This window comes from Epinephelus moara, chromosome 16 (assembly GCF_006386435.1).
Source record: "Epinephelus moara isolate mb chromosome 16, YSFRI_EMoa_1.0, whole genome shotgun sequence".
NCBI lineage: Eukaryota > Metazoa > Chordata > Actinopteri > Perciformes > Serranidae > Epinephelus > Epinephelus moara.
In genome coordinates this window covers 32,738,934-32,762,064 of record NC_065521.1, presented here as the reverse complement: position 1 = coordinate 32,762,064, position 23,131 = coordinate 32,738,934, and the positions used below count along the sequence as shown (strand labels likewise).

Genomic DNA, 23,131 nt, shown 5'->3' with positions numbered 1-23,131 from the left:
TCCGTTTATTATAGCTGGGAACTGAGAGCGAGGTGGAAGGTTAAGAGCAGGTGAAAGTTCGTGACCCTAGACTACTGTCAGTTTATTTAAAGGTTCAGTGTGTATGATTTAGGGGGATATATGGGCAGAAATTGAATATAATATAATAAGTATGTTTTATTTGGTGTATAATCACCTGAAAATTAGAATTTTTGTGTTTTCATTACCTTAGAATGAGCCATTTCTATTTACATATGGAGCAGGTCATCGTCCATGGAGTCCGCCATGTTGCACCGCCATGTTTCTACAGTAGCCCAGAACAGACAAACCAAACACTGGCTCTAAATGGGGTCTTTCACGTTCTCACGTTTACCACCGTAGTTAGCAACTAATGCGCGACAAGCAGTGTCATAAAAACACTTATTTGTAATGTGAAATGGCTTTATTCAGTGTTTTTACATGTTTAAATCACCTGGTCTGTTTGTTTAAGACAGGAGGAGACCTTTGCGGACAATTCGGCACCTGCTAAAAACCTCCTGAACATCTGGATCAGAAAAAAGGTGAGCAAATATTAGCAGGTGCTGAGCTAGCAGCACGTCACAGCGTAGGAGAAACATTGATTTGTAACATGAAACTACTTTATTCAGTGTTTTTACATGTTTTAATCACCTGGGGTCAGATGCATAAAACTCTGCTTAGATTCATGACTAAAACTGTGTGTACATACAAAAGCTGAAATATGCATTCACATTCTTTTCATCAGATTTATAAAGCTGTGCCTGATTCTGTTTTATAAATTTCAGTAAACATACGTCTGCATTTCAATAGTTGTGCCCCTCCACCACTCATTAGACCTGTCCATGAGAAATATGGTAAAGAAAGTGAAGTTTTACTGACTGGGCTGTATGTGTTAGTACTCCAACGGCGCCGGTGCAGCTGTCATTATGCAAGGTTGTGGCAATCTGTAGCGTCCACAAAGCTAATTCATCACAGTTCTGCAAACCACCGTAGATGATGACTTAGCTTTATGGACAATATAAATCGCCACAACCCTGAGTAATGACAGTTGCCCTGGCACCATTGGAGAACCTCGCCGATTAGGGATGCACCGATCCGATATCTGGATCGAATATCGGCCCCGTACTCGTACTTATACTCGTCGTCCTCCGCTTATCCAGGTCCGGGTCGCGGGGGCAGCAGCCTCAGCAAAGAGGCCCAGACAGTCCTCTCCCCAGCCACTTTCGTCAGCTCTTCCAAGGGAACCCCGAGGCGTTCCCAGGCCAGCCAGGTGATGTAATCCCTCCAGCGTGTCCTGGGGCGGCCCCGAGGTCTCCTCCCGGTTGGACATGCCCGAAACACCTCCCAAGGGAGGCGTCCGGGAGGCATCCTTACCAGATGCCCGAACCACCTCAACTGGCTCCTCTCGATGTGGAGGAGCAGCGGCTCTACTCCGAGTCCCTCCCGGATGTCCGAGCTCCTCACCCTATCTCTAAGGCTGAGCCCAGCCACCCTGCGGAGGAAACTCATTTCGGCCGCTTGTACTCGCGATCTCATTCTTTCGGTCACTACACAGAGCTCATGACCATAGGTGAAGGTTGGAACATAGATCGACCGGTAAATCGAGAGCTTCGCTTTCTGGCTAAGCTCCCTCTTCACCACAACGGACCGGTTAAGAGCCTGCATCACTGCTGACGCCGCCCCAATCCGCCTGTCAATCTCCCGCTCCATCCTACCCCCACTTGTGAACAAGATCCCGAGATACTTAAACTCCTCCAGCTGAGGCAGGACCTCCCTCCCAACCTGGAGTGGGCAATCCACCCTTTTCCGGCTGAGAACCATGGCCTCAGACTTGGAGGTGCTGATTCTCATCCCAGCCGCTTCACACTCGGCTGTGAACCGTCCCAGCAAGAGCTGGAGGGCACTGTTCGGTGGAGCAAGGAGGACCACGTCATCCGCAAAAGGCAGGGACAAGATCCTCCTGTCACAGAACCTGACACCCTCCTCCACTCAGCTGCGCCTAGAAATTCTGTCCATGAAAGTTATCAACAGAACCGGTGACAAAGGGCAGCCCTGGCGGAGTCCAACCCTCACCGGGAACAGGTCCGACTTACTGCCGGCCACACGAACCAGACTCGTGCTCCTTCGGTACAGGGACTGGATGGCCCTTAGCAAAGAGCCACCAACCCCATACTCCTGGAGCACCCCCCACAGGATGCCCCTGGGGACATGGTCGTAAGCCTTCTCCAAATCCACAAAACACATGTGGATTGGTTGGGCGAACTCCCATGCCCCCTCCAGCACCCTGGCGAGGGTAAAGAGCTGGTCCACGGTTCCGCGTCCGGGACGAAAACCACATTGCTCCTCCTCAATCCGAGGTTCAACCATCGACTGGACCCTCTTCTCCAGCACCCTGGAGTAGACCTTACCGGGTAGGCTGAGGAGTGTGATCCCCCTTTAGTTGGAACACACCCTCTGGTGCCCTTTCTTGAAGATGGGGACCACCACCCCGTTCTGCCACTCCAGAGGCACTGCCCCCGAATATCGGCCCCAATATCATCAAAATAGATGGATCAGGTATCGGAAAATGCAACCTATACCTGAGGCGATCCTTTCCCTTTATTGCGACGTGAGCTACGCCATACGTCATGGAGCGAAGGAGAGAATCTGCTGTGTGGAGGTATTTTACACTATTTCAACTGCTGTTGCACAATTGTTTATTTTTGTTAAAAATAAATAGTTCATCATTGCATTAATCTGTTTCATCTTGTTTCATTTTATCTTAGGAAAGAACTGTGTAGTCATCAATGCCTGATGCCGCTAGTCTTTTCTGTTCTACATGTAAAGGTATAGAGCTTTTTAGATCAACCATGGTATCGGATCAGTATCGGGTATCGGCTGATACTCAAAGCCACAGCATCGGGATCGGGATCGAAACTGAGAAAGCTGGATCGGTGCATCTCTATCGCCAATATGAGTCAGTCAGTGAAACTGCACTTTCTTTACCATATTCCTCACGGCCAGGTCTAATGAGTTTTAAATTTTTAGTAAAGTTCTAAAGTCTCGATCATTATAATTATTAAACATCAGAAAGACGGTCAATGATTCATTCATGGCACTCATGTTCAAACAGAGTTTACAAAGTGCTTCACAGGATAACATTAAACAATCACTAACAGGGAGGTGAGTGTATATAAAGATAATGATGAAATGTACATTTGATTGATATTTTAGAGAACGCTGTGCAGCCTACAAAAATAAAAACACAATTAGTGAAACTGGCAAACAACCTAAAAACAACGTTAACCATCTCTTGACTTATGTTTTATTTTGTCCTTACCATCACCTACAGCTATCTCAGCTAAAACTGTGTGTACGCCTGGTCTGAAGAATAAAGTTTGCACACTCTCACCGCATATTCTTTGTTTATGAATACCAGTTTATGTGTAGAAAAGGGTGTATGCATGGTTTTTGTGTGTGCACATCGTTTATGCATCTGACCCCTGCAGATAATTTGGCCCTCACTTAAAACCTCCTGAACACTGAAATGTGAAGGAAAGTTAAGTGAGAGAAGTTTCAGTTGGTTCTCACTGCTATTTTCCCTGAAATCTTTCACACTGGACTTTAAAATAAAATGTTAAGTTAATAAGAGACAAGGAAACACTCTTGTGTCACTGTTTGTTTGTTTTTTATTCTAACAAAAGGCATTTGGTTTGTATATATCGTAGGGAAGAGTCACAGGTTCGTTGGATGTGTCTGTGTGCAAACAAAAGCTGATTTGATTATTTTTGGCACTTTGTGATATGCAAATGTGGCTAAGTGACCTCCACACGTGCTCTGCATGCATTATTCTTTCTGTTTCATGACATTTTCACTCATGTAGTTTTGCCCTTGACTGCACATTATGACTGCGCAGAACAAGCCACAGACATTCAAGCCGACCCACATGCATAAGTTCCCCCCTCCCCTCAAAAACGAACAGAAAACTGAGACAAAAACACGAGACACGTACAGTGCTGCGCTCTGGGAGACATTTTGAAGGCCTGTTAAGATGCAGTTTACTCTTTCTGACACGTACAAAACACACAGGCAACTTTTATAGAAGCACTGTCATATGCAAACAAGCTCATTCATCCCCTGTTTGTCTCACTCTCTTCCTTAAACAACATACACACACAGGCACACACGATGATTAAGAGGTCTGAGGGCCTTCAGGGCAGGCTTGGACTTGGGGCTGCAGTGAATCATAGCTATGATGTGGTGCATGCTTTCTATTCTGATCTGTCAGAGAGGTTTGGGAACTGTGCTCACTGATGAGTGAGCCGAACCAGGCAGGGCCACAGCGGCCTGCCCGGTCTGTCCTTCCTCCTCCTCAGGCACCTCAGCTCTGCTCTCTCCCTCCTCTGACCTAAACAGTGACAGGTAAGACGCCCTGAGAGCAGCCTGCGCACACTGCAGGGCTGAGAGACACAGCAGGGGTCAATGAGGTCAAGAAAGAGCCAAACAGTGGAGCAAACAGAGTGCAATCACTGGTGTTAACTCACTGAGACACACAAGAACGTCAGAAATAACTTCTATTCAGCAGCACACAAGACATATTGTGGACGCTAAATAAATATAAAGCATGTTTGGATATCTTATATTAAATGAATCCAGATTAAGTGCACATAATATTTATTTATTCAGTGCTTATGTTTTTAATTTTGAAATATATCCCATCCTACCTTTTCTGGTGCACTTACAGAAGGTTTAGAAAATGCATCATATATTTAAAGAAATTAAAATCAATGAAAATGAATAATTTATAAAGTGATTGACTAATGTGAATTATTCTTTAACTTCCTCTTACTTTAGTGGAGGATAATGAATGCCTTAAACCTCAATTTTGAGTGAGTTATTAGTTCATAATAAATGCTTATAATGTCAAATGGCACAATGGTGAATTTCTAAACTTCAACTCTACATTTTGAAAGAGTTCTTTAGGACAAGTTTGATTTATGTTGTAAGAATTTAATCCAGTCTTTGTCAAGTGTGAAAGAAAGTATATTTGCTCAGGACACACAAGCCCACAATGTACGATTATGCAAAGTCAAATAAATCCTCTACTGCCACTTTCAGGTCAGGGTTGAAGACACTTTTCGGCTCTATGAACTGTCATCATTTATTTTTATTTTTTTTAGTCATTATTCAACTTTTATTTTATGAAGAATTTCGAGATTAAGATTCAAAATCTCCTTTACAAAGAGGACTGGGCGAGACGGAAGCATAAAAAGATCCACATAAAAGAACAAAAAACAGACTGAAAACACAGAGAAAAATAACAAAATAAAAACTTGTAAAGAAGAAAAATAGAGAGTGCTGCTCTGGGAGAAGGCTCTGTGTAGTTAGTTGTAAAAAATCAGGTGCTCTTCAAGGATGGGGCAAAGAGTCACATAAAGATAAAAAACAACACCTGGCCAGCTCACTCAGTATAAAAGTCCATAGTACAGGCAGGCAGTCCAAAAATGCATCCGTGGCACTCTGACTGTAGTAAAAAAATCCTTTATTAATACATGGATAACCCATGCGTTTTGACTAGAGAGTATTCATCAGGGTGTAAAATATAAAATACGTAGTAAAATTAGTGTAAAAACTTTAATTCCTCAACAAGCATAATTGTCACTATAGCAGACGAGAAGCGGAGGATCATTTAAAACCATTTAGACCGTTCAGTCACAACTTGGTTAAATTGACTTCAGTTGGACGATGCAGTTTCCGTCAAACATTGGCTTGTGGTTTAATAGATTTCCACAACAATTTTTGGAACATGATTTGCATTTGTGTTAATCAAATTAATCCTTGAGATAAATTGGACATACAATAGAGCATCGTAAAGCTCGCCACTCAGAGCTTATTTTTAGGTGCAGAAACTTATGTGTTGACATAAAAGATGTCAATATAAAAACTTTTACTGAAAACATTAGCTCCTGCAGCTAGTAATAAGCTTTATTTATTGAACGAGCTCCAGAAATCCTGCCTCTAATGTGTGATTTTAAGTTGTGCTCTGAGATGAGCATGTCTGTTTTAATGATCGTCTGTGTAGCATTCCTGTAGTTTGTTTGTTTATTTGGATCTCTTTTAGCCCACTTGGGCTATTCTTCCCAGTTCCAAGTTCAGTCAGTTATTTATGTACTGAAAACATTTCTTTTCATTGTGTCAAAGATGGACACAGAGAGAAAGTTATATCTCTATTATTCAGTCTCAAATGGTGATAAACCCTCATTGCACCTGTGCACAATGTGCTACCTGTGTGGCCCCCAGAATTACTACTTAAGTTTTAACCACAGGAATTTAAACTGAAGTTAAGATCTTAAAATTGTTACTTACTAATCGTGCATTAGGAATAATAGTGTTAATGAATTACCACAGATGTCTGTGGCCTGGAAAAATCTTCATTAGTGTCCTCTACTAAAATACCTTAAAATAACTCCCAAGTGAGTCAATGGCTGCCCCCTTTCACTCTACGATTTCCCCATACTCCCATATATTTTGGCTAAATCAAGGATGAAATCCAAGTCGATATTCTATAAATAAGACCCCAGATGTGAGCTTGGAAGTATCAAATAGGTCTGACAATATGAAGGGAGGCAAAGCGTTGTGCTGGAGTGAAGTTCCTGTGGTCTGTCAAACACATCCCCTGGCAAGGCCTAATGTGGCGTGTGACACGTCACACCCTATCACTCTGCCTTACAGATGACCAGCCGCTTACGTATGCCGCGTGCACCACTGGATCCCAAACCAGACACTGTCAGGTGTGATAACAGTTTGAGCGCCAAACCCACTCTGAAGCCTTGCCCTCTCCCATTCCCCCACAATTCATTTGATGCTGCAGCCGCACAGCTCACGGTCTGCTATGCACCACTGCGAGCATGTGCCGTGCCCTAAAGACGCTTTTATTCCTGGTTCACCTGCACATTCCCCCCCGGGCTGAGGGCCAGAGATAACCCCAGCCGCTCTGCTCCCTCAGACCAGCGCACCACTCTCCATCACTTGGGGGGCTTTAGAGAGATAAGGACTGCTGCTGATCCAGGCTCTTTGGAGGGAGTCAAATACTTGGGCATCAGCTGAGGTTCACTTTTGGGATACTTTGGGACAATGGTGCATGCTAGACATATAACCCACATGCACCAAATACAGCTTATGTCACCCTATTAGATTATTGTACACCACTGTACAACAGCTAAACTAGTTTTCCCCTTTGTCAGAGGAACTGTTCTCTCTAAATCGCACACTAAAGGCTCATCTTTTTTTTCTCTGTTCTTTATCTTGTCATTTGTGCCCTTTGGTCCCAAAATGTGCTGCCTGCATTTGGCATTGGAGGTAAATGTTCCCCCAGCACACACTCATTATTTCAATCCGCACAACGCTGTGGACAGGCCCGGCCTCTCTGACAGCGTTTGATGCTCTCTTGCTCTTTTCCTCTCTGTGTCACCATTTCTTCCACTTGATGGAGAGAGGGGTTTTTATTCTATTAATTAAATTTTATCAAGGCTACCTGGCTTTGTGGGGGCATGTGTGGTGGAACATTTAGCCGCATTAAGGCTCTTCGTAACAGCGACAAACATTCGGCTTGTTCACACAGAAGTAAAAAGAGAATTCTGTAAAATGTCGAGTAGGAATAATGGTTTCATCATAATTGCATCACTTGTTTTAGGGATGTTTTTCCTAATGTAAAAGAGGCCAGCCCCTGTGGATAAATGCCAAAGCTACAACGACTTTCTGTGAAGTGACTCCATTTTCTTTTATTAAAATCAATCTCTGCCCGTCACCTCCTTGATTTTTTTTTTCCCTGACTGGGTTAAAGTTGCATACGCTGGTAACGAAGCACGTAAATGAAGGAGAGCACATCAAATAAAAGTGAGGTGTGAAGATTTCTACGCCTGAAGCATCTTTGTCAAGTCTTGCCTATCTGGTATAACCTGGATGGCTTTTTCTGATCATTCCCCATTTGCTCTGTTTGGTTTTCAACATGAAGGAGAATGCTGGAGCAGATAATAATGCCGTCTACTGTACGGTCTCTGGGTACTGAAGTCTGATAAGACAATGTGATGGTGGAAGAGACGAAAAATCAGCAAGGAGCAATTTTTCTGTGCTGGATTGTTCTCTTTGATCTGGAGTGCAGTGAAAGGAGGGCATTATGTAACGTCTTCAGCACACACATGGCCGACTGTGTGACTGCCAAACACACGGGGGGAGTGGTAGTTGTGGTGGTGGTGGTGGGGCGCTGTGGCAAAGGGGTGGAGGGGAAGTGGAGGGGGGGCAGACAGACAAGAGGAAAGAGATAGGGCCATGGAAGACAGTAGTAGATAGACTTGTGAGGACGAACATTGCTGCTCATATTGGTGTTGGGTCACTTTCCTTATTAAGGCTGCTCAGTCAAGCAGCTGTAATGTGGGCCCTAACAAGCCTCATAATGAGACATGAGAATGCCCCTTAGTGATGGTTCAAACATTTATCTGCTGCTCACTGCCCAAAACCCACTGTCTCAATACACATCCTCGTCCGCCCGTTGTTAAGAGAGGGAATTTGAGTAATTACATGGGGTCCTGATCTTGCAGGAAAAATATGGTCTGTCGCTAACAAGAAATATTAGCCCATCATTTGTGTGCCCTAATTGGAAGCAATTCATTATCTGGAAGGAACAACAAAATGGCAGCACAGTCATGGTATTGAGCAGCAGATGGCCCTTTAAATCAATCATTTGCAAATCAATCAATAATACATACAAGTATTAAATGTAAGCCAAGTGTATCAGTAGGAAATCACTGGCTGTGTCAAGCACCATACGGCCATTCGGCAGGCCAAAAGTGCGCAACAAAACAGGTCAAAGATGGAGCTGAGGCTGGTGCAGCATAGAGGGACGCAAAGGAGAAATGTATTAATAGGAGCCTGCCAAATCAATGCAACATGCACGCCACACAAGAGGGCCTTATCAAGAAGGAGCTGTCTTAACTGATGGAAGGAGGAAGTGAGGGAAAAGGCAAAGAGCGATTGGTAGAGTGTGTTGGTGGTGGTGTGCAGCTGAAAGCTGATGCTGAGATGGCCTGACAGGGTCTGTTTCTGTTCATTGCAAGACTGTTATCCAGAGTGACCGTGTTGTCTTCCCTTCCCTCCACAAAGGTTATGCCATTGCCAGCAGTCCACATGACACAATGAATGAGCCACAATTGCCGGAGCCGGAGACGCTCGTCAGGTCAGTCTTAAAGTACGCACCGACCCTGCGCTCAATCCATAGCACATTCAGGACTCATGTATGGGTAAATCAGCGCCAGATCTCAATATTTCCCCCCTTGTTTGCGACCTATAGTGAGGCTACGGCTGCGTTTTAGAAATGACGTGCTTGGTAATCGGGTGTGTTGGGCTGTCAGCTCAGGGTGCATGATCTTGCCAGCATGACTCAAGTCTGCCCGTGAGCTGCTTCCTGTGCCTGTGCATCTACTCCAGTTGCTTGTATGATCTATTTTAGATTCTTTTGCCCAAGGATGTGTGTGCATCCTCACAGAAGAGAGCCACAGAAATAAGGAAAAAAGAGGAGGGGGAATAGATAATGTTCAAATAATCTACAGGCAATCATGCAAAGTCCCTAGACGTTGTGCACTCGGGGATGCTGTGGATACGGGTGCAGCCTCACATTCTATTCAGGCACAACAAATTTGGAATTATGCAAACGAAAGAATGTGATCTCTATCAGAAATTTGTAGGGGCTAACATGTTGGCAATATGTGGGCCAACATGTGTGACACTGCAAGGGCCACTTTTTTCCATTAAATCCGTAATAAAAACATGTATTTATCCAACTGGATTAATTAAAACTCCACACCGTGTCCAGAGCTCACTGTTAAAGCATTGGTACGGTCCTTTTACGTAATCGAGAGCAAAATGGAGAGGACAGTGTTCAACATATGTGTGTCTTGACCGTGTCTGAAAGTAGCAGAGTCCATCCTGTTACAGCAATAACAGGAGGCAGCAACTGAGAGACCAGTGCTCCATCGCAAGCACAGATGTCATGCTCCTTGTGGCCTTCACACACTGAAGGGGCCAAGTCGAATTTGGCGTGACCCTGATGTGTCATCTTGATTTAGACACTGGTTTCACGTCGGCCACCGATGCGGCCTGATATCTGCGTGCGTGCATTGGTGTGTCTGAGCGCAGATCGGGTTTTGCGCAAGCAGGAATCCAAAAAAAAAAAAAAAAAAAGTGGATCTCCTCTCCATAATCCCACAAGAGCAGGCTTCCTTGGAAGGCATGGTACAGCAGAAGCAGGGGCATTGTGGTTGGTGAATGGCTGGGTCTAATCTCGTGGAGGCAGTGGTCTGTTGGAGGGGCTTTTGAGCAGATTTGAGCCTGAGGGGTGAGAGCAACAACAACCAAATAGAAAAAAAAGATCTTTCTTTTCTAGTTTGAAGATTTGCGTTATGAATGGTGCTCAGCATATTCAAATTAGCTAAAGTGGAGGTATACTCATTTACATTTTCATTCAGCCTTTAAGGATTCTATTTATAGCTTAGAATTTAACTATGGATATGCTAATCCCACACAATGTTTCCAATACATAAATACATCTACAATGAAATTAAAAATAAAATCCTTTAAGGCAAGAGTCTGGGATCTGGAGCCATGTTGGGTAACATCTACAATGATTTCTGCTCTCAGCACGAAAGCTACGCCTTGGTACCTTTAGACCCTTTTTACATGCAAACTACATTTTCACATTACTAACAGACACATTTATAAAATGCTGCATCCATATCAATCTTCCCAGAGTGATGACGCTCATGTCTTTGTTTGATCTCCAGGGACTAGGAGAATTTGGGGGCGCCAGTAGAGTGGTTAAACACCGCCATCTGCTGGCTGGGAGGAGAAGTCGTCCACTTTCGGATCCAACTACAGCCTGGTCTCACTAGAATTATCAGTCATATTATGCCATTTCCATTATAATATAATAACGTGCAGGCTAAATGCTTTCTAGGTCACCGCTTGAAGTCTGAATCAAACAGTCATCGTCGCTGACCATCTACTCTTTGCTCCCCTTAAAAGTAATGGATTTTTCCAGCAGCAATTATCCAGTCTTTTGTTACCATGACACCAAATCAACCAAACAACATCTATGGCCAACTGAGTCCAAAGCGGCTTCAACGGTCTGGGGAAAGACGTCAGCTGTTTGTCGAGAACACGATGACTCGGCCATAGAATTTATCACACATTCACGCGCACACACACACACACACACACACACACACACAGCCATTAAGTAGAAATAGAAAGATAATAAATATACAGCTGTTTTGAGACTACCGTGTCAACAGGAGCTGGAAGCATAAATGTGTGAATCACAAGGACCGAATAACTGCATGTACGAGAACTAATGATAGAGACACTGGGACAAAGGAGGGGGTTGACTACACCAATAGTGCAAATAGTTGAGTGTTTAACTCTGAGAAGCAACAGTTCCTGCTGTATGACATTCACTGAACATGTGTTGTTTTCCAACATCTTCTTCATGTTTATCCGACTGAAACCAGCATTACTGCCTCATAGTTGTGTGTTTCTACCAACCGGTCAAGATGCAGTTTACATGTCTGTCCTGACTCACATAATATGAAGAAGACTTTGATGGAATGTAATACAAGATATTAGGTGGGGTTTTATAGAGGGCACCCAGAATTAGTGTAACCAATTCAACATGCCACCTAAATGTTGAGTTATGGCCAAAAACGTGTTTTGTGAGGTCACAGTGAGCTTGACCTTTGACCACTGAACTCAAATTGATTTATCCTTGAGTCCAGGTGGATGTTTGTGCCAAATGTGAGGAGCCATTCCGATAATATCCATTTATGAGAATAGGACGAACGGAGAGACAACCTGAAAACATAATGCCTCTTGGCCAAGACACTAAGGATGTTTTCAGCCCTCTTAACGGACTCGGAGCTGTGACTCAGCATTGTTTGTGCATATGTGAACACCCCAAAAGCCCCCTGAAGCAGACCGCTTCAAGTTTGTAGTGCAGTTCACTTAACCTGCGAATTGTGAACACAAAGTGCTCCAGGTTCAATTTGCTCTTTGCCATTGTATTTAGCCCTCTGGATCACATGCTATTGCACTGGGACGCTTGCAAAAACAGACGAAACCATGTTGGCTTACAACACTTGCAAGGACGCAGGACAAGGAGTTTGGTCCATGGAAGATACTGCATGTCTCCAGATGTGGAATGTAGAATCCATCAAATGGCAACAGTCTACAGCACACAGAAACAGAAACACTGAGGTTTTCCTCCAATTTTAAGTTCATGTGAAAGTGAGGGGCTTCATAACCGCACTGCAGTGCCACGTCAAAGTAAGAAAAAGTAAGAAAAATTAAACTATGTCAATATATATCATGTATAGGCTATAGTGTGAACAGAGAGAGGACTGATGCCCCATCAGAACTGAAGCTGACAACATAGAGAACTGGGTCCTCTTTCAAATGGACAATGTCAACACAAAAAGAACAGAGTACCTTTTCTGTTGGTCCACTTTTTGGTGCACTAAAAGGGACTATATGTGAAAACACCCTAAAACACAACCACCTAATGCTGCTCCTGGAACAAATGGAAACATCATCCACTGTGCTACGTGCATTCATGGATACAGTATAACCACACTAACCATCTGAGGTATACTATAAAAGGACATGTGTCTAACGCTGGCCCCTCTGAGCCAAAGAGATCTGGCTAATATGTTGATAAATCATTTGATTTCGTAGCTGTGTTGGTGCTTGTCCACTAAAAATAGACGATGAGCTCCTGATTGGTTCTAAAAGGAGAGTTGTAATCAGTGTAACCACCCCGCTGAGTCAAGTGTCTGCAACACTGAAGTCACAACAAAGATGTCTGGGGTATTTTACAAATTGCCAATATAGCAGTACCATTTAACGACATAAGAAAAATGAAAACAATTCCCCAACACTACTATCCATCTATCGATCTTGTTTTGGGTCATTGTCTGCAAAAACAGTTGGATTAAATATTAGCTGTCTGCCATTATTCCCACTGATCACAGTTTTAGGTTATACCAACCATGACTTTGTAGCTTTAACTTTTGATGTTGCCTTAAAAAATGTCAAAAAACAAAACAAAAGCTTTGTGCAGGGTGTTTACAGGTATCACACACTTAAATGAATTCTTAATGCCTTATAAGATCATTTTAACCAAATATTTTTCTTATTCATGCATTGCAGGTAGTATATATATCTGTGGTCCCATGCAGTGGTGGGTATTATACAGTATTATTGTTATTAGAGTTAGTTAGGTTAACCTACAATTTGCCAAAAGCTATGTGCAAGTATAAAGTAAAAAGACAATAACAGGTTCAGTGGTATAATGGTGGTATGTTTTATAAAAATCAGAAATGTTAACGTTCACACAGGAGAGCTCAACTCATTTTGACAAAAAGAAAGTAAAAGATGGGTTCATGAAGTTTGTGACAGTTAGGACCCCACACTGTCTAATTTCAGATGATCTAATTACTTCCAGGCCTACTTATGTAAAATTGAATTTAAGACATCTTGAGACTTTTTAAGGACCCCGTTTTGTTACTGCAACCTAGACATGCAAATAATACTATAGTATCTTATTTGCCGTTACGACTGCAGTATGTCACATTTTATTTGATAGAAATGATTTAACAAAGAATATGCAAAGGTAGGCATTTGTATGTTTATTTGGAAGAAATTAAGTACAAAACAGTGGCATGTTCTTCCAGAGAAATAAGGACAAAGTGAACAAATGTTACTTTCTTTCTATGTGGATGACACCTGGAGCAGGTCCTTTCTGCCAACAGTCTTTTGAGATACAGGTAGTCTAAATAGAGCAATTAAATAACAATGGACTAATACCCCAAACATATTACTGAAAAATCAACTTGTGTCAAACAAGCAGATTCCATTATAATCCCTAAAATCCACTATGGTACACACAGAAAGCTTAACAAACTCTTTAAACGGTTAGCACAGACGTCTTTCTGACACTGCACCAAGAAAGTCTTTGATCAAAAGACTGTTGTGTTCCTGCACTTATTCATCATCTGACAATCGTGGGAAAATAAACCAACTTTTAGAAAGGTTAAAAAATGCATGGTTAAAAGATAATGAGCATCCATGCTACAAATGAGTACACTACTCTGACTAGAAACAAAATATCTATGATCATCCCGCGCGGCGCAATGATAGTCTTGTATGAGTAGAATAAAATATAAAGACAGGATAGTGTATGTAACAATTTAAAACTGTAGAATATTAATACAAATGTATGTTTTCACAGACAGTTAATCGACATACAAAAAAATCTGAATTTACAATACCATATCTTAATCAGTGTTGACAAATAGGTTACACTACCGTAAGTAGAGAATTTCAGAAGGGTGAGAAATTAATTTAAACAAAACTCAACTGCATAAAAAACCTTTGTAACTTACTTACACATTTTCTCCTTAATAAAGGAAGATTTTTGCAACTCATGAAACCACTTTGATTAATAAAGACAAACATACATGTTGCTAAATACAACTGAAGTGACTGATAAATGCCAGGCTGTCACGGTGGAATATTGATGCCTACTTGTGAATTGCATGTGCGTTAAAATCTTCAGGCCCTATCTTACACCTGGCGCAAAGCAGCACACAGTCATGCTAGTTTCAGACTGATGCGGTTTTTCTTTTCACGGCCAGCGCCCATGATGTATAAGTAGCAAATGTACTTGTGTCCATCTTTGCACCCATGGGCATGTCGGTCTTAAAATGAAGTGTGGTCAGGCGCATTGTTGGCATATTGCTATTTTGAGTCAGCACAAAGCAATTGCGCCATTGTCCAACAAAAACCTGGTCTTAAGTCAATGGCAGAATATTTTCCTGCTATTTAAAGGGGGCATTACTCAGACAGTGAGATGTGCCTACATGGGCAGGTGCACTCAGCTTGTGGTGGGTGAAATAATACATCATTAATGGAAAAAATATTTATTACATTGTCTAAAATGTGAACACAGCAGAGAGCAGAGCAGCTGTCCGACTCCCCCTTTGTTATTTCAGAAGCTAAAAGTATAGCTCCGTTTCCTCTGTCAAGTTTTTGATTACTGTTTCTAATTTTGCTGCTTATTTGTCCCACGATATTTGCTGCAGCGATATAACTGCACTTACTACTCTCAGCAGAAAGCCACCGGCTTCTCCAATTTGCCGAATGTGCCACATGAATAGCAGAGCGCCAGGTGCACCTTGCTTCTAAATGGAATGGGAGTGGACACTGATTGGTTGCATTCATCATGCGCATGTATGATTAATTATGAACTAAATACAACCTCTTTGCCCCTTGCGCCTTACTTTGCGCCCAGATTACACGCTATTTGAAAGGTCTAGTGTGTAGGATTTAGTGGCATCTAGAGGTGACGTTGCAGAACTGAAACTCTTCCTATGTGCCAGGCCTGTAGGAGACGGTGGCTGATGCACGAATGGGCAAATGGCCCAATCCAGAGCCAGTGTTTGATTTGTCTAAGGGCTACTGAGGAACACATGTCGGACTCGGTTCTAAGGTAACAAAAACCCAGCTTTTCTTCATTTCAGGTGATTATAAACTAATGAAAACACAAATATTAAATACCATTAATGCAAATAGATGCCCCTAAATTCTACACACTGGACCTTTAACTCGCGAAAGTGGAGTTGGACACACACTAGATGCACTTGCACCACGTTCTTTAGACCATGTGCTGTGGTTCGTTTAAATAGGGCACTTAGTTTTGTCATAAATCAACTGCTTTGTCATTGGTGTAGTGGAGACTTCTGTTGTTGTCATTAGAGAGAAACAAATCAAAGTTAGAATTCTGTTGTCACCATGTTTTGCCAAAACGTCACAACATGTTCAGAATAAATAAAGCCACTGCTCATAGACTGCTACTGAAGGTCAGATTTAGATGTATTCAGTCATGTATAAAGCTGTAGCACCCAGGTCCACAGAATAACAAAGCAACATAGCCTTTTTAAACTGCATTCAGACAACCTTGCCAGAGGCTGTGACTTGTAGATGGATGCTACGATATACACCTACATATAGTAATGAAAACCAGATACAAAAAATATATTGAGTACAACTGTACCAGCAGTGAGTATTTCTAAAATGTTACAGATAAAAAATAAATTCTGAGTAAATATATAGTATAGAATAAGGTTTGTAATAGAAACCAGCTATTTGAAACATGCTTTCTAGTTAGAACATCTACAATGATTGATATTAGTTTACTAAGTAATCAGCCACAGTGAGCGTATAGACGGGAAACTAAAATAATTCAGTTAACAGTGGACACGTCCAGTTCAGGATCATAAAGACGACACATTAGTGTCTTCAAAAAGCGGTGGGGAAGGACCAGAGCCTTAATTTCAAAACACGAGACTCATTCTTGAACACATCAGTTCCAACTAAAACAGGTAACCTGCTACCTAAACTATCAGGAACGTACAAGAGCAAATGAGACCTGGCTTTTTTTTTCAAGTAGTATAGATTAAAATGCAGTGTGGTTTTAGAATGAAAAACAATTAAGTCCAGATCTATGGCTTATATGTTGATGGGAAAGGCAGGGAATTTCTTTGGCTATCAAGGCAGGTATTTTGTGAATCTCATTATCTATGCAAAACAATAATCTGATTGTAAAGTTTCCACGACTAACATTGTCAACCCAGCTACGCAAATACCTAATATATTTTCTCCTTTTCAATAGAGAGAGACACTGTCAATTTTAAGAGTACAAATCTGAGAGTGTTCTAATAAAAGGTCGACCTCGAGGTCCACAAGGGAACAGCCAATGTGAGCACCATATGTCCTACATTGTTCTTGGCTACGGGAAGTTGATGCTTGGCAAGAAATGACAGTGGGTGATCTCCACTCTCATACGCAAACACTAAGGAAGTGATTGTAATGTTTACCCCCGTCTGCTTCATGGATCTGCCTCGGGGGTTTGATGACCCCCATCCTTGGCTTTGATTTGGAGCCAGGCATCTCCCAGCGCCTTGGCAAAGTGGTCATCTACTGAACCTGTGATGGACACTGAGTTGGACACAGGCTCCGCTTCTTTGTAGTTTTTTCCAAGGCTGCGACGGAAGTGCTCCTCAATCACAGGATCGCATACTGTGTTAGCTAAAATAGTATTATGAGTAGAGGAAAAGACCAAAACCTGGTTATTACCAAGCACAGAATATATAAAAATATTACACCACTGTTGACTGATCTGCCACAACATCAAAACCCCTGACAGATGAAGTGAATGACATTAATCAGCTCGTTACAATGCAATGTTCTGCTGGGAAACCTTGGGTGCTGGCATTCATGTGGATGCCACTTGACACACACCACCCACCCAAACCACAGATACAAAACAAGCACACCTACTCATGGCAATGGCACTCCCTGATGGCAGCGACCCCTGCAGCAGGACAATGTGCCATCACCTTTTTTTTTTTTTTTTTTTTTATATATATAGCACTTTTCAAAACACAGTTACAAAGTGCTGTACAATAAAACTAGACACAAGGAGAATGAAACAAACTAAAATGTGTTTAATGTCAAAGCAAAAGATAAAATAAAGACAGCCAGAACTAAAATCTAGATGATAAATGGGATAGGACAGCAATATAATAGACCGACAGTTCAGATGAACTCAGGATATGCTTTCTGATAGAAGTATGTTTTTAGGAGAGACTTAAACAAGCACAGTGTCTCAGACAGTCTTATATCCTCAGGCACTTTGTTCCAGAGCCTTGGGGCCCTGGTTACAAAAGCTCTGTCCCCATTTAGTCTTCAGCCTGGACCCTGGAACAAGCAGACCTCCGCCTGAGGATCTCCAACTACACATAGGTTCATAAGGGACTCAAAGGTCTGACATGTACTCTGGAGTCAGGCCATGAAGAGCCTTAAAAGTAATCACTAAGATTTTAAAGTCAATCCTAAAACGAACAAGGAGCCAATGTAGGGAGGCTAAAACTGGAATGATGTGATTACACTTCTTGGTTTTGAGTTCAGTGCAATGTGTAGTCGCTGCAAGAATTTTCGATTAAGATGTGAACAAAGGCTGTTGCAATAATCAAGGTGCAAAGATATAAAAGCATGTACAACACTTTCTGTATCTCTAAAAGTTAAAACAGATCTCACTTTAGTAATGTTTCTAAGGTGATAAAAACATTCTCAGATATTGCCTGAGGGAGGTGACAAAGAGCTTGAGGGGTCGACCTGCTCTCCATATTCCCCAGAAACCAATCCGATCAAAAAGAGTGGAACATGTTGGCACCCCACCTCGCAACCCAAAGGACTCAAAGGATCCACCCCCAACGTCCTAGTGTCAGACACCACAGGACACCCCCTTTCTTGATGCCTTGACAGTTTAGAGCCAATTTCGAACCATGAAAGCCCCACTATGGAGTGGTGCAGTTTTTGCAGTGTGACATGGTGCATTCTCCTGCTGAGGGGCCTCTGCCATAAGGGGGTGTACTTGGTCTGCCCAGCAGAACAATGCATTGTAATTCACTTCCCCTGTCGAGGGGTTTTAATGTTGTGCCTAATTAGTGTATATAGGCATTAGATTACACACTGTGTAGCGTAATCACCGTGGCTTACCATTGGTCTTCGTCTGATCAGCAGGTGGGCTGGGTGAACAGCCATTCATGTGGCAGTGTGAGAGGTTACAATTGCGGTTGCTCGCGGGGGCACAGGTAATAACAGAGGGACGATTCTATAGGTGGAAACCAATACAATCAGTTAACACAGACACAGAACTGTGCAGGGGTTGTAACACCCCTTATAGATTGTCTACACAGAGACTTCACATGTGAAAACACTGCACTGATTTATATATTGTTAAGTATTTGTTCAGAAATGTTTAACTACAGAAAATACTCTTCTAATGTTTCACTTTAAACGAGAATTCTACAATCTCTGAATATCTAAATACAGAGATTAATGTCTCAAACAAAATGCAGGAAAACTTTGTCTTTTAGCAAATAAATGTGAAGACAGTCTTCTACCTTACTATGAATGGTAAAAGTCGAACATCCAAGAAAAAAAACCTTAACACATCTTCCTAACTAGTAATGTGAACGAGCAAACATCAGACTGTTTTGGTTGTTCCTAATGATGATGTCCTTACCTGCTCAATGTGTCGGCGAACAAGCTTAGCCATGTGTCGCTTGTTTGACAATTTGCTCGCCCTGGCTTTATTTTTGCAAAGCTTCATGTACCTTCAAGCTATTTCAGAGCAACAAGAAGCCATTGCTTAGGCTTGATAGGCTCCCTGAATGTTGCTGTTGCTCAAAGGATATCTGGTGGTCTGTGTACTCAGACGCTTTCCACACATGCACGCTATCAAAGCAGAGGCTAGCCTCAAGACAGTCTGATCATATCTGGCTGAACAACAAGACATAAGTCAAAAAGAAAAATATGAGACCACTGAACTAAGTAAAATCAAAGATGGGAAATATAGTACACTGGTGCAACAGATGAAAAGCAAGGTGAAGCATCATGCTTTTCTAGTGTATGAGCAGTGGGCACGCTTGTAATTATTGCAGTGATGATGTAATTTACGCCGCGCAGATCCCTTGTGACCATGTGGCTACGTCAAGCATGAATTGCACTTCAGTTTATCCAAATAATTTTACAGAAAAATCATATATTTGTTTAATCATCAATACCCTATTTAAGGTTTACTGCTCTCATTCTTGTCACTGTGAACATCAGATGTACCCTCTGTAAGTGTTAAACATAGACGTACCTGCTGACGCTCTACAGTCCCACCCACCACGGACCTCTCTCTGGCCCCGACTCCGATGTCATGGCTGCTTTTGGTCAGAGCCAGAGGCTGATCTACAGCATAGCTAGAAATGGAAGCATACAGGTGATTCCCATGGAGACCGTTGGAGGAGGACGTAACGTGCTCCACAGGAGTGTGACCGAGGCTCCAGTGCTCATTACGATTGTCTCCAGCAGAGGGACGGGCCCTTGATAAAGACAGTGCAAATTAAAAATTAAGTGCCAACAGTTTCACCTTTTCATAGACAATTCATACACCAGCTGTTGCATCTTGTGTTTGTTAAAAGATGTCAGAGCGTAGACTGGGTTGGATACAGCCCTTTCATCATTAGGCATATTTTAGAATTACTTAAAGATCATAAGCATTGCAGATTTTTTGTGCTGGTAATCAAAGCTGTCTCTTAAAAATGGGATAGTTCACAGCCTGGAGTTAATGCTGTAAGGTCATGCTCAGACTTTCATTTCCTAATTTTAAAGTGGGCTAATTCAGGCTGAATGGTTTGATCATGGACTTGTCCAATAAATAAACTTTGTTGAGGATGCCCCCCCCACTCCAATATATGTGTATATATAAATACGGTTCTGGCGCTGTTGATCTAAATCTGAATTGCACTCAATTAAATCTGAGGACCGAAACATCCCTAATAAATTAAGAGCGATTTAACAACTGTGTGACGCAGAGTTCTTATCTTATCCACCTGCCAATACGGCTTTCAGGTGTGCAAGAATTTTGTCATGACTGTTTTATGACAAAGTTGGGGCTCAAACAAATAATTAACTTCTCTTCTACATGTGTAATATACACTGCAATGTGTGTGTGGGAAGGCAATCAATGAATACAAATGTTTGGCTTTGGGGAAATAAAAAAAAACAGCAGTTCTCTCAAATAATAAAACACATTGTTATTTTTTTAAATTTGTTAAATTACCTTGAGCTATCATAAGTATGTCGATATGTTTGAGATTTAAAGCTCCCACACAGTAAAACATAAATACATAAATCCGAGTTCTGGTGTGTTTTTGACATTGTGATACAGTTTGCTACAGGAACACCAGATACATGGCTTGTCTTTGAACTACGGCAAAAAGGGTGGCTCACTTTGGTTAACTACATAAATGCAAAATGAAAAACAATTCAGATGATGTACTGTAAGAAAACATGTGTACAGACAACAGTTCAAGCTTCATTATATTTTGTCTATTTGGGGGTATGATGATGAGAAAAGTATCTGTTGAGCTCTATGTAACAAAATTCAATGGTTAATTCAATGATTAACACAGGATAATGATTTATGTTTCTTTTTTGAAAGGTACTTACAGCTGAGTGGCAAACAATCTGCTCATTTTGGTCATGTGGTCATCATCACAGTTGATTCGGTCGTCCATTTGTTCTTCCCCATACTTCCGTTTGCTTGGGCAGTGTGAAGGAGGCCCGGTCATGTTGGACATGGCAGTGGGCAGGGAGGGTGTCCTGGACTCATCTGTGGAAAAGGAATCAGCAGTACAAATAATCACATTAAATTTGAGTTCCAGTAACAAGTACATAACTCCACACTGAACATAAACGGTTTGATGTAACTTGGCCAGGGTATGCATTCAAGAAATTACTGGTTAACCAGCTCTATAGTATCCGTTAAGCATTGTGTTCAGTTAGGCATATTTTACTTAAATGCCACCCTAAAAATTAGGAGATGACTACTAAACTGTGATCCTGATTATCACACTTCGATCACAAATTTGGAAAGAGGAGGACTTTTAGTCTTCAAAGATGGAATTGATTTCTGAAAGCAACTCTGAATCAAAAAGGTCAATTATGCAATGAACAAGGGACTTATTTACTTCTGGAAGAAAAATCACTTCCTAAAAACTAGTGCACACACTGTTATGGCCAACACATTTCCCTGAGGAGACTGTGTTTACTTCATTGTAAAGATCTCTAGGGTCCTCTTTGTACGCACAAAAAGTGTAAACAGTGTAACGTCTGACCTTGATGCATCAAATTAGGTAACATCTGTAGTGTTTGCTGTTATTTTTCTGGGCCTTGTACAAAATCTGTGGGTGTGTCTTATGGCTATGTGCAGATTTTACCATGCGATATGGGTGAGTTTGGAGGACAGTACAGTTAATGTCATTTTTGACAGTATTTCCGGTATTAAAAGTGCAACGTTACACTGACCACAAGAGTCTGGTCTCCTTATCTCTACTCAAGTAAACACACAAACCAGTGTTCACTTTATCCGAAGATTTATCCGCCGAGATTTTTGCACCAAAATTGCCATACACTTAAGTGCTTGGCACCAACCATAAGGTCGATAAAAGTAGACGTCACTCAGCAAACCAAAACATATTGAGCAATTCGTGTTGGTAACTTAATTAAGGAAACCACACAATGCTCGTTCAACAACTAAGGTAAATGTACGATATAAAGACACATTAAAAGGCACAAAGCATATAACTAACCTTCATAGTGCAGTCTCCCGATGTTATTGTTCATCTTGTCCAGGAACTGAGAGTTCAACAGGTCCATTCTAGTGAATAGCATTTACACGGGCAGGCTAGTTGCTAACATCGATGTTAGCAAGACACACCAGCGAAGGCAACAAAAGTTAAATCCTGAAGAAGAAAACATTTAGGAAAATCAGATTGTAAACTGGAATGTAAATTGACTTACATTTATGGCACTTTAATTGAGATAGCAAGTGTTGCCTTGACGTTAGCAGTTAGCTGGCTAACGATAAGTACCCTGACGTTGACGTAAACGACTCCAAGGCTAGCCGTTAGCTACAAACGTTCAGCTAACTGCAGCACTGTTAGCCTAGCTTTAGTTGGGTTAGCATTTACGGCTACACAAATTGGTTAGATAAGCCAGTTACGATAGCAAATTATGATAGTTAATAATATAATAGTTGTATACATATTGTTACAGTACTTAGCTAACTGTTATTGTAGTTGCGGGTGCTAACACACTAGCCAGCTAACTTCGGCTACGAACGATAGCCATTAACAGCTAAGCTAGTAACTACTCAAACTTTGTAGTTAGTTAGCAACTAGCAAAACCGAATAAACGTTTTACTAACGTTACACCGAGCCCGTCAGTTACAACTTACTTTACGTTACGTTCAGCCGGGTTATTTCCAAGATTAAAATCCCAAATTTATGTCAACATGACGTTAAAAGTTAGTTACTTACTTCATCAACAAAACTAGCTTCACAGCCAAAACACCACCATGGCTAGCCCAGCTCGCCTTTCTACTGCCTTCACGCAGTTTCCCACCGCACCAGTCTGCAAACAAAAGAGTGGT

The 23,131-nt window shown here is 41.8% G+C and overlaps 1 protein-coding gene across 1 annotated transcript; it reads right to left on the bottom strand.

Moving 5' to 3' along the window:
- Positions 1-13,694: 13,694 nt before the first annotated feature.
- Positions 13,695-23,130, bottom strand: vgll4a (vestigial-like family member 4a). The gene is made up of 6 exons (XM_050064191.1): positions 23,019-23,130; positions 22,290-22,442; positions 21,148-21,310; positions 19,793-20,018; positions 18,643-18,757; positions 13,695-17,169 (listed from the first exon to the last, which is right to left on the bottom strand). Exons 2-6 carry the CDS (start codon positions 22,369-22,371, stop codon positions 16,970-16,972), a joined length of 786 nt encoding a protein of 261 aa, XP_049920148.1. The 5' UTR covers positions 22,372-22,442; positions 23,019-23,130; the 3' UTR covers positions 13,695-16,969.
- Position 23,131: the final 1 nt, after the last annotated feature.

What these genes read in the sequence shown, in the direction of transcription:
- vgll4a (XM_050064191.1), bottom strand. Translation starts at nt 22,371, where the DNA reads ATGCTATTCACTAGAATGGACCTGTTGAACTCTCAGTTCCTGGACAAG. An exon ending in AGATTGTTTGCCACTCAGCT is followed by an intron (nt 20,019 to 21,147) that starts GTAAGTACCTTT and finishes GTCTTTATCAAG; the next exon opens with GGCCCGTCCCTCTGCTGGAG. An exon ending in GGACTGTAGAGCGTCAGCAG is followed by an intron (nt 18,758 to 19,792) that starts GTACGTCTATGT and finishes TTCCACCTATAG; the next exon opens with AATCGTCCCTCTGTTATTAC.